Genomic DNA, 12,228 nt, shown 5'->3' with positions numbered 1-12,228 from the left:
CTTTTACTTGCAAACTGTCGCTCACGCGAACAACTGGGACAGACTGTACCTGCTCAGGGCCACGTCTAATCGGGACGTACGCAGCTTTCTGGATCGACAACCAGAGGCCATCAAAGCGGACTACTGGCATCTACGACAAGCTCTAATTCGTGAGTACTCCGATCCCGAGTCAGACCAGGGGCTCATCACTGCCATGGAACTCAAGCAAGCCCGACTCGAGACCTCACAGAACTTTTATAACAGACTGCGACGTGCTTACTTCGGGGCACGTAACGACCCAGGCATGGAGGAGGACATCAACTTCAAAACTCTTTTCCTCCGAAACCTGCACCCTACCATCAGTTACCACCTGGGGGTGCTGGCGTGCCCGCGCAGCATGGGCACGCAACAGTTAAGAGACTTGGCTCACAAAGCTTACGTCAAACAGAAAACCATTTCTGAAAAGACTGTAAAACAGCCCACCATCTGCCCTGTCTCTGAGCACCACCCAGAGCTAACCCTAGAGGGCGCCCAACAGAACCACAGTTACCGACCCGTCAACAGAGAGTCCAAACCACTCCAAGCCAGCAGAGGGCAGCTTGGTCATAATGGCGACCGTCCACGGTACCAGAGCGATCGCTCTGAAGGATCCTGGGACCCGCCTCGCCCAGAAAGCCAGCGAAGAGGCCACTCTCGACGGGACAATGGTAGGCCCAGACCTGAACCCACGTCTGGCAAAGAAAGTGTAGCTGCTTCTGAAGTTACAGAGCTCATAAAGATCCTGAAAGAGTTCCTCCGACAGAAACCTCACAAGGAAGACAAGAAGGACGGACCAGGTACAGCACAACTAGACATGATACCTGAAATCAACCTTCCCGCCCTTCCTGCAACTGAATCATCCACCCTGAACACTGTTCCCCAACCACGGACTAGTGTACTAACTGTTGCACCCCCACCCGTCAGCAGCACACCCACACGACAGCTGACAGCAACAGCCTCTAATCAAGACAGTATCATGGGGCAGCCCAGCGTACCAAAAAGCGCTGTTTTGATTGTTTGCACGCATAATGAGACACTTGACACATATCCAGACGGCTTATCAAGCAACACACAGGTCCCCACACCAAGACTCCTGGGAAACCTAATCGAGAAGGGGATGGCTCGAAAACTCTATCTGACTATCACTATGGAAAGGGAATTTAAGCTCGAAGCCCTAGTTGACACTGGCTCCGACCTCACGCTTATATCCACCCAACTGTTTGAAAGACTCAGATTTGAAGCACAGAGGCAAAAATCGCACCCTTAACCTTCACACTTGTAAGCTAAATGTGCAGTCGTATAGCCAAAACGACATCCAGCTCAAGCACGTAGCTTCCATCCACCTGACAATTGGACCTATGAGGCTGATACACCCCGTCTATATCTCCCCTATGAACACTTATCCGTTTCTCATCGGAAAAGACCTGCTGGACCGCTTCGAACCCGTACTGGACTTCAAACAGCTGAAAGTCTGGGCTCAAGTGCGTGACCCTCTGCCCCTTCAGACACACACATCGTCTGAGCAAGACTGTCAAGTCACAGAGGTCACGGGAACTCCCGCAGAGCCAGACTGCCAGGTCACAAAGGTCACGGGACCCCCTGCAGCACACTGTGACAACCCAGCCTCAGCCCCGAAGCCAAGTTCAAGTTCGCTACTCTGCACATTTCAGCTATCCAAAGACTCTGATGCCTTCTGCCCCCAGGTCATGAATGACCTACAGCTGAATGACATTATCACAACGAACAGTATCCCTGCACTGTGGGCAGACAACTCAACCAAAAGTCTCTCACTGTGCAATGCAATCAGTAGAAACACACCACACGGCGACATGTGGGCACCCCCGAACCCCACATCCAGCCCCATTGTTGCAGTGCTAACCCACAGCAAGCGATCGACACCGGCTACAATGCCTGCCTTGCAGTCGCTATCGCTAACTCCGCAAATTTCCAACAACGATATTGCGGATATGCAAACCTCTGACACTGCAATAAAGACAATTCTTGACCACCTCTCAGACCCCTCCAACCACCCTATCACTGACTCTGAACTCATTGATGACTCTAGCCACAAGCATCTACATAACTCGAGACACATGATGTGTATTATGGACAACATTCTCTGGTTTGCACCCGATGGCAACACAGCGCCACAGCTTGTAGTGCCACGGTCGCAAAGGGGGGTGATGCTAATGTACGCCCACAACACACCATGTGCTGGACACCACGGCACCAGAGCCACGTATGACACACTGAAACAGGTGGCATATTGGCCTGGGATGCATCAAGAGATGGCAGAGTATGTTAGAGAATGGCTAGTTCGCTGCCAGTTCCAACCAGCAAACCCGAGCCACAGAGCCCCACTGCAACACAGAGGGACCACGTTCCCATGGTCAAACCTACAAATCGACCGGGTAGAACCCCTGCCCAGGTCCACAAAAGGCAAAAAGTACTCTCTCACTGTGGTGTGCCAGTTTACCAAGTGGGTGGAGTGTCGACCAGCACCCAACGACACCGCCCAGACCACGGCATACCCCCTGATGAATCACATCTTTTTCCTGTCAAGATTGCCACTGAGAATCAACTCAGACAGAGGCATCCACTTCACTACTGAGGCCATGCAACAGATCTGGAAATGCCTAAGAAACGCGGCCGTGATCATGCTCCTGTGCCTCCAGACAATCAGAGGCCAGCCACCACCAGACATCATCACACCGGGTCCAGCCTCGGACATCGTACTGAGAGAGCAACCTGGACTCCTTATCACCAACTGCAAATGAATCCTCAAAAGAAAGACGTACTCTCCTGAACTTCACATCAGCAGCGCAAGCTCCTCCAGCCCTGCACACAGACGCAAAGGGGGGGAGGAGCCCAAGCCCTCTGCCTAACCTTACACCAGCTTCAAGAACCTTCTCCTCCAACACCAGTTAGTCACCTTGTAGGCAATACTGCCAAGCCCCACACTATGTCATGCATGTGATTTGAGAAAGAAGGCCTTAAACGAACACAAGGCCGCCTCTGAAGGGATTCTCAAAACCCCAATGACTTTGAACTTTGAAACAGAGAAACCAAAGTGGATCACCAGAAGGCACCCAGCCTGGCCACAATGCGAGGCACCCTCTGGAAAAGTTCCTAGTCAGCATAGGACATAAAAGTGTCAAGATGCACAGTCCATCTTCCTAGGCAGGAGACCTAAAGGACTGACTGGCCATTGCGAGGAACATGGTTCCACCCAGGGCTGCAGAAAGCCCACAGCACACCTGCACCACACAAACGGACTTGTGGATGACAGGTGACGCACCGTCAAGGCACCTGCTGCCTCGGCACCTGCTGCACAAGCACAGAGACCCGAACTTGGTTACTGTCTGCCTTATCTGCCGTGGAGCGACCATCACTTCAGGAGACACAAACAACTGGAGCCTAACATTGCTATGGTGTGTCTGATCTTCCTGAACCTTTGATATCGCTCGTTGTTGTCCATAGGAGGGACAACAACTAGCGAAAGGGGGGATTATGTAGCGACTCAGGCGAATCAAACACACAATCGCCAGTTACATTTAACAAATATGTTTTGAAAGCTCTGTGCTGAGTAACATACCTTCCCCCAACACAACAGAGAAAGAGTCTTCGTTACCCTGGAAACCATCTGATAAGATGTTTTATGGCCCAAAAGAATTTGGCCACAGAAAAGTGCAGGAAGAGTGTCTTATTCACAAAGAGTTTACGACACGAAGCTTGTAACAAACCCGCTTTTACCTCAAATTATAGACAAACCAGCTATAAATGAACATGCACCCCAGGACATTATATGTAAACACATAACTGTCTTGTAAAAGGTTTATTCTGTATGGTATTTTGCATCTTTTTGTCTTTGTCTTAACCAAGTACTAGTTCAGATAACCTCATATATGTCATGTCTCCTATCAAATTAATGCTCACTTCACGACTTACACTTCCATGTATATCACTTATTCAGAAAATGCAGTGTGTGTTTGTTGCATTAATTAGAGTATGAATGAGACCCACTGATTCGAGCCTTAGAACAAAGAGCCATAAAATCTGCTGAGGAATTTCCCGCCGGGAAATCCCAACACTCTCATTGGTTAAGTCTAACCCTGGAGGGTGGGACTACGCCCAGACCATAAAAGGAGGACCTCGGATGCCCTCCCGCTCTCTCTTACTCTCTTCTCTTCTGAAAACTCCTCTTCAAAAAAACTCCGTTTCTGGAAAACTCTGCTCTTCCGAAATTTTCTCTTCTATAATCCGGTCTTCAACAACCCCTTGCTACTCGTTCCATCAACTTACTAGACCACGGGCCTGCTTCAGGAGGAGGACACGAAGCGCCGCTAAAGGAAAAACAGCCTCCCCTCCCGACCTCGGAGAGAACCACCGAATACGCAGAAATACACGCACACACGCGAGAAGCCAAAACGAAACCAAAAAGAATGCAAGTATTCTTATTCTTATAAATTCAAACTGAATTTAAAGAGGGTGTGTTATTTTCCCGTTGGGACAAGTTAACTCCGTGAAGGTCGTATTTGATGAACTGAAGGAAAGCTGCTTCTTACCTCTAATGCTTTGTACCATCTCTCTCTCTTCTCTCTCTCTCTTTTATCTCCCTCTAATTTCAGTCCATTCATTATTCTCTTTTATGTATTCTTTCGTTAATATCTATATGTCTACTTTCTTGATGCATATTTAGTGTGTACTTTCTATGTGAATCGTAGTGTTATTTTTAGTCTGTGTTTATTAAACCTCCAAAAGACATTTTATGAGTTGGGTCTGTTGTTCTCACACATACACAAAGTCAATGAAACTTGCGATCTAACGTTACCTAACTGCTTATGCTACTATGTTAGTAAAGTAAACTGTATGACCATTTGAAATATTGAACTTGTCCTGATCAGTAAAGTTAATGTTTCTTATGCGCTCGTAAAGCAGTAATCCCTTATTGAGAATTGATTTGAAAAGTCTATAACTAATTTGGTGGACAAACTTAGTAGGATAATTTAAAGCAAGTCCGTAAAGGGTTACTTGTATTTAATTAAACATTTTTTTTCCTATCGGAAAATCTTAATACGTAATGAACAACTGGCAAATTATATTCATAAATTCATGAATATTGAATATTAAATCCCTTTTGAGTTAATTATTCCCCGAGATATTTAACTCATAGTCATTGTTGTTACAAAGTTATGATGTATTTTTGTAGGTCAAAATCCAGAAACGACATGACATTTTAGAACTGCGCTCTTATATCAAACCCAATGAGTTTTTTTTCCATGTGGTAAATTCTAAAGAATATCTTCAAAAAAGGAAAATGTGGTATTTTCCATGACACGCATGCCCTTGTAATGTGCGCTACTTGAATAGACTGACATGCGTAGACCCATAAAGTGTCCAGATTCCCACCAGCTACTACAGTTGAGACCAATATAGAATTCAACAGCATGAAGCAACTTCCTAGAAGAAAGAAGAGGAACTACAGACAATAATCACACCCTTCAATCTAAATTGGATTTATTTAGAGATGACCATTGCTTCATGTGGGTTGAACCAGTATGGTCAAACTTCCATGGTGAACAATCACATGTTTTGAGTGCACAGCTCTAAAACACTCCGGAAAACGTGTAACAGTAGCCTATGCAGTAAGTAACATGTAGCTAATTTAGTACTGCAGACTTGCTGCTTCCAAAATAAATATCACATTTAAAACAATAAATTGTACATATATAAATAAATAAATACAATAATAATACAGTAAGAGAACAGATAATAAATAAATTGGCAAGCAAGTAATGAAAGATTTTTTAAAAAGTAAAACAAACCACTAATAAAGAAAAAGGGTTCAATGATTGCCACACAGTTTTGGTTAACTGACACAAGAAACTACCGGGGTACATCTATCATCGACTGAGATAAATGTTTGTTAAGCATCTGATTATTTCAGCCCAGGATGAACCAACTGTGACATATTTTTGTAGGCCAAAATCTGGAAACTAGATAGCCGGTAACGGTTCCATCATCCTGAAGTCAATCAGTTTTTGGCACTGATTATACACATCAGTGGTTTTTGATTAAATGACTAAAATAAGATAAGCGGTTAGCACAAGCGCAAGATACTTTCATGTTTTATTCTACAGCATAAAATAAATTAAGTATTACCTAACCCATGATTTTCTTTTTAGATGTTAGGCCTACATGTCTTGAAAAAGGTTGTCGCTAACAAGCGGCAATTGCTGTCGAAGATCTTAAACGTCCTCACGCATGACAGGTAAGCTCCGTCTGCTTTTACAGCCTCGTTTTGCTTAGAATTATATATTTTGATAAAAACTGAAAGAGGTGTTGAAAGCTTAGTGGTGGTGAAGTCAAGGGACCATGGTGTAATTTATTTATAGCTTTATTTTTAATAAATATGTCTTTATTTGTTATTTTTTATTTCTACTGACGTCAATTATTGGCTTCAAAATTCATAATACGTTTTATGAATTTTGAAGCCAATAATTCATCTGTTGTTCATCTGTGAAAATTATCTTAATGGACAAAATGTGTAAGTATCATAAACTTTCACTGAACACAGAGCTTTTTTTTTTTTTGCGATAATCCAAAAGCCTATGGAAAAATTAATTTTTGGGTTTGGGTTATTGAGGGTGTGATGCTAACTGCCGGTTGGCCTACAAATAGTATTGGATGACGATTGCAAGAGTTGTCGCTTGCAGAGGAAGTGTCACATTTACAGTTTCAATTCTGTCAAGTAGCCTAATTTTAAGTTCAAGAAATTTTAAGTAGGGTCTAATTGTAATTTTTTTCAGACGTTTAAAAAATATTGGTTATACAGAAGCTTGAAATTCTGCAACTGTACCTGATGTGTGAAGAAATGTTATTATAGATGAAGTGGAGGTTCATTTAAGAAAAGTTTTTTTTCTCATGTCACATGACAAGGTTAAAAGGGCTCTTACTATTTTCTATATTGTGATTTCATTGACTGGTTAAAACTTCCTGTTCTCTGTAAAAGAATGCATTGTTCCTATGTCTCCAAATATGGACATAACTAAATATAAAAGGAAAAAAACACTTCTGAGAATAAGATACAAAGGCAATAATCCATTATAATCAGATTCAACAAAAGAAAAAGAAAAACAGAATAATAGAAAAACAAAATAATAATAAACAGCTGAGGTGACACTGGAATATTGACAAGTCTTTGTTCTATAAAATAAAATACATCTTATTGTGATGAAATCTTTTTGTGTCTATTTATTTTATTTTATTTTCGCGAATCTGGTTGAATTTTCTCTGATTCGGAGAGTCATTGGCCACTGATGTATGGATGTGGAATTGCAGAATATGACACATATGTCAGCACCTAAACATCAACGGACAAATAAACAAATATGGTACATGTGAAAAACGCCTGACCTCTTGTCTTTTTAATTTTTTATTATACAAGTGCTAAAGTATATAGATAATTAATTGCCTTCATAATTTGGTCATACCAAATAGACAACAAATAAGAAATAATACTTACATCAAAACCAACAGCCTCCTCTTTGTTACCTGTAAAATGTCACAATAAAAATAGCACATCCGCATCAAGTCAATATATTGAAACTGTTAAGATAAGTTCACCTTTGTTCATGTTGTCATGAAGTGACTTTTTAATTGGAACTGTATTTTCTATGAAACATTTAATTTAGGCGTCATTTCATCATATACACTTTAGTTCAAAAGTTTGTAATAATTATGATTTTTTTAAAGTCTCTTGGGTTTACCAAGGCTGCATTTATTTGATCAAAGAAGAATATTTCTGACTTTCTAAATCACTGATATACCTTTACAGCAACTACACCCTAAAAGTGATCACATATTTAAATTTATATCGTTGAAATGTTAGTTATAAAACGTAAAAAATGTAAATAACCTACCGTCCTCCTTTGTATAAATCATCCAAAGCATAGCAGCAGGAAGGAGAACGGCCAGTGCAGGAAATATAACAACCATCACTAAGGGAAAGACTAAAGACACATTCATGGTCAGTTGTTATTTTGTATCTTATATTACTAGTGCATTTGGAAATGAGCTACTTTCAGAATGTGGAATCTATTTTGATGTATCAGCTGAATTGGAGCAACAATCATTTGAATTATTTGAATATCTCAGCACAACATTAAGCTAGACACATTCTTTTTACAAATTGTATTTAATCTTATTTTTTAAAAAGTTACAGCTCCGCAGACATGATTGTTTAATATTTCATTAGAACACAGACTGTATATAAATGTATATATTGTGTCTTGGGAAATTATTCTAATATTTCTTAAGCAAAACTAGCACACTGAGCACACTGACTTGATTGGAGTTAGTTTGTAATCCACAGTACGCCTTCTCCCCAGAAATCAGTTATATTCATAGAGGCTGATTTGAGAAAATACAAGAAATCTGAGAAACACAGAGGTGAGAAAGACAGTGATTACCTGTAGGCACGTTTGGTGTGTTTGTAGCTGAGGGCTCCTCGAGGTTTGTGGTGTGGACCGGAATCCCTGGTGTCACTGTATCCGCTTGAGCTGTAGAGTTCAGATATATCATTCTAACAAATATGACAATCATTAAAGGACAACTCTGGTGAAAAATTAACCTTGGGGTAATTAACACATGTTTACCGATTAGATCGTTCTCTGGGATGCGTTTTCATGAAAATCGAATGTAAAGACTTTTATCTCTAAAAACAGATTAGCTTATAACGCTTGCATATGAGGCACAGAGTAAGTGAAATTAAATCAGTAGTTAATACCACTAACAAAGCTCAAAATAGCATGAGGGTCCCTACATGCAAACCGAAGCATTGAGAACTTTGTAGGCGTACAAACAGTTAAACATGTTAATAAGAAGATACTTTATAAAGACAGTCCATTACGTGTATACAGACAGCAGCCATCTTGGAAAAAAACACTCTACAAGTCGAGCCACAAACGAGAATACGAGAATAGTTTTTGTGCACAAAGAAAAAAAAACGAACAAAAAAACGACATATATTGATGGGCCGATTTCAAAACAAAGTTTCGACTGGTTATGAATCAGCGTATCAATTCATGAGTCGGATCGCGTGTCAAACTGCCAAACGGATGAAATGACGTGATACTGGCGATCCGAATCAAGCTGCCTCAAGTCGAACAACATTTCTAACCGGCATGCACTGCTTCAAGTCAGCCATCAAGTCGAACAAGCCTGATGTTGAACACACCTTTTTATTATGCTGCAGGCAACCGCTTCCACCTTTCCCGGTCATTTGTATGCAGCGCTGTTTTATCATAGCCTATTAAATACATTATTTGAGTGTGTTGAAAATTATGCTATAATACTTCGTTTATGGGGTAGGAAGTCATATTTACGACATCATGTGCGTTCAAGTCTCTCTTATTGGAATAAGATGACGGAGTACTTTCTCTTAATTATTTACACAAAAATACAGCAAGGTTCTTAAAATCTAGCTACTTTCAGAAAATAAGGAGCAAAGATTGTGCATCAGGTGTGTTTTGCTTTTTTATATTTTTAATAAATGTATGAAGCCCCTGTCACTATTATAATGCTATATTGCTATGTTATCACTGAAAAGCCTGAAATATCACTGCTAAATACCTTTAAATATTGTTGGTATTCCATCATGTTTCTCACTGACATGCCCCCATAAGGCAACATTTAACATTATTCTAGTGGTTTTTGGATATTTTAAAATCTTATATTGTGCTTTTAATAGATGCTGTAAAAGTATTTTGTGCATTGTCAGTTGTTGCAGTAATGTCAGCGAAGTGCAATTTTTTAGTATTACCTAAAATTTTGCAATTAAAGTGCAATAAGGCGGTTTTTATTTTAGTAGTTATTGTACATATGTTTATCCTGGCTAAAAATATATATTTATAGTATTTCTGAAATTACTAAAGGCCTACTAAAATTTAGGGCCTACTAAAACGGATAGATGATGAGATACCGTATTGTTCTCACCTGAATCCTTGACAGTAATTGTGGTTGAGGTCTTCAGTCGATTGTTCTGAGTAACCTGACATCTCCACTCTCTGTTGTGATCTTCATTCAGGAGTGTTGTAGTCAGAGTGCTGTAACAGTGTGTTGAGGAGAATAATATCTGATATCTGGAGTCTGTCATCACACTAACATTAGCCTGATTCACCCACATCAGCTGAATTCCCTCAGTACGGATCAAAGTATCACAAGGGAAACTATATGAATACAACTGACAGGAGAGAGTCACAGATCTGCCGGATCTGATCTCAGACTGTGAGGAGGATGAAGAGACTGAAACTGAAAATAAGACAGAAATCACATGAAACATTTTTTTGTAATTTGTTTAAATGCATGGAGAATTTGGCTGGTTTAAAATAGTTTACATTAACCTACAATTACCGTGAAGAAAATGCAGATGAACATTTGCATCAGTTTCTCGTTGTTGATCATTCACATATTGTCTGCAGATGTAAAGCCCATAATCTTCTTGAGTGACGTTCTTGATGTTCAGAGAGCAGTCAGACCCCACACTCAGTCTCTCTCGTCTCTCTATGTCATTCTTCTTTATCCCTTTAGCAATCAGTTCAACTGTCTGTGGATCTCTGTTATAGTTCCATGTAGTTGATGTGCAGTCAGAAAGAGCATTATTACAGGGCAGACGGACATTTTCACCAGAAGTGCTGAACACATTCTCATCCACTCCACTGGTACCTGAAATACAGTACATTTTGGAGCTCATTAGCTATATAGAAATAATAATAATAAACATTATATATTTTTTTTCTTTTTTTAATCACATTTTTTTCTTTCTCAGGTGTCTTAGAACATATAGAAATGTTTACCTGTGAGAAATGAGCAGAAACTTGTCAGACCCAGCAGAAACACACAGCAATTATCAGCCATTTTTAGTTTTTGTAAGTATTCTCTACCATTTAACATGGATCTAACTCCTCCTATGCTTGGAATTTCCCAGGTTCAGACAGACACTTTTATCCAGTCATTAAAAAAAAATCTGGTATTGTCCATGACCCATAAATATTCTCACCAGTTTCTAAAGTTGAGACCAATATATCAAATTATATAGCATGAATCAACTTCCTAAAAGAAAGAAGAGGAACTCCCATTGCTTTCTGATCATTGCTCATATGTGGGTTGGACCAGTGAGGTCAAACTTTGTGGGGCAGTCACATATTTCGAAAATGAATATATATATATTTTTTTTAAAGTAGCTTGACACATAACCTTAAAAATTACAACTGTAGACTTGCTGCTGCCGCATATATAGATCCTTCTAAAAAAAAAAATAGCATATTGTGATAAAGTTCATTATTTTCCGTAATGTAATGATAAAAAATAAACTTTCATATATTTTAGATTCATTGCACACCAACTGAAATATTTCAGGTCTTATTGTTTTAATACTGATGATTTTGGCATACAGCTCATGAAAACCCAAAATTCCCATCTCAAAAAATTAGCATATCATGAAAAGGTTCTCTAAATGAGCTTTTAACCTAATCATCTGAATCAAATAATTAACTCTAAACACCTGCAAAAGATTCCTGAGGCTTTAAAAAACTCCCAGCCTGGTTCATTATTCAGAACCGCAATCATGGGTAAGACTGCCGACCCGACCCTGTCCAGAAGGCCATCATTGACACCCTCAAGAGAGAGGGTAGGACACAGAAAGAAATTTCTGAACGAAAAGGCTGTTCCCAGAATGCTGTATCAAGGCACGTCTGTGGGAAGGAATGTGGGATTTAGTTTTTCAGCACAACCTGGCACCTGCTCACAGTGCCAAAACCACTGGTAAATGGTTTACTGACCATGGTATTACTGTGCTCAATTGGCCTGCCAACTCTCCTGACCTGAACCCCATAGAGAATCTGTGGGATATTGTGAAGAGAAAGTTGAGAGACGCAAGACCCAACACTCTGGATGAGCTTAAGGCCGTTATCGAAGCATCCTGGGTCTCCATAACACCTCAGCAGTGCCACAGGCTGATCGCCTCCATGCCACGTCGCATTGAAGCAGTCATTTCTGCCAAAGGCTAAATGACTAAAAGTATTGAAAGTTGACTTCTTCTTTTTTTTGTATTAAAAACACTTTTCTTTTATTGGTCGGATGACGTGCTAATTATTTGAGATAGGAATTTTGGGTTTTCATGAGCTGTATGACAAAATCATCAGTATTAAA

The 12,228-nt window shown here is 40.3% G+C and overlaps 1 protein-coding gene across 1 annotated transcript; it reads right to left on the bottom strand.

Moving 5' to 3' along the window:
- Window positions 1–3,318: 3,318 nt before the first annotated feature.
- LOC137083918 (uncharacterized) lies at window positions 3,319–11,911 on the bottom strand. Its single transcript, XM_067449856.1, has 5 exons — window positions 11,888–11,911; window positions 10,432–10,594; window positions 10,015–10,323; window positions 8,490–8,579; window positions 3,319–3,389 (listed from the first exon to the last, which is right to left on the bottom strand). Exons 1-5 carry the CDS (start codon window positions 11,909–11,911, stop codon window positions 3,319–3,321), a joined length of 657 nt encoding a protein of 218 aa, XP_067305957.1.
- Between the last annotated feature and the right edge of the window lie 317 nt (window positions 11,912–12,228).

The sequence above is a fragment of the Pseudorasbora parva genome, chromosome 7, assembly GCF_024679245.1.
Source record: "Pseudorasbora parva isolate DD20220531a chromosome 7, ASM2467924v1, whole genome shotgun sequence".
Taxonomy (NCBI): domain Eukaryota; kingdom Metazoa; phylum Chordata; class Actinopteri; order Cypriniformes; family Gobionidae; genus Pseudorasbora; species Pseudorasbora parva.
This window is presented reverse-complemented; position numbering and strand designations above follow the sequence as displayed.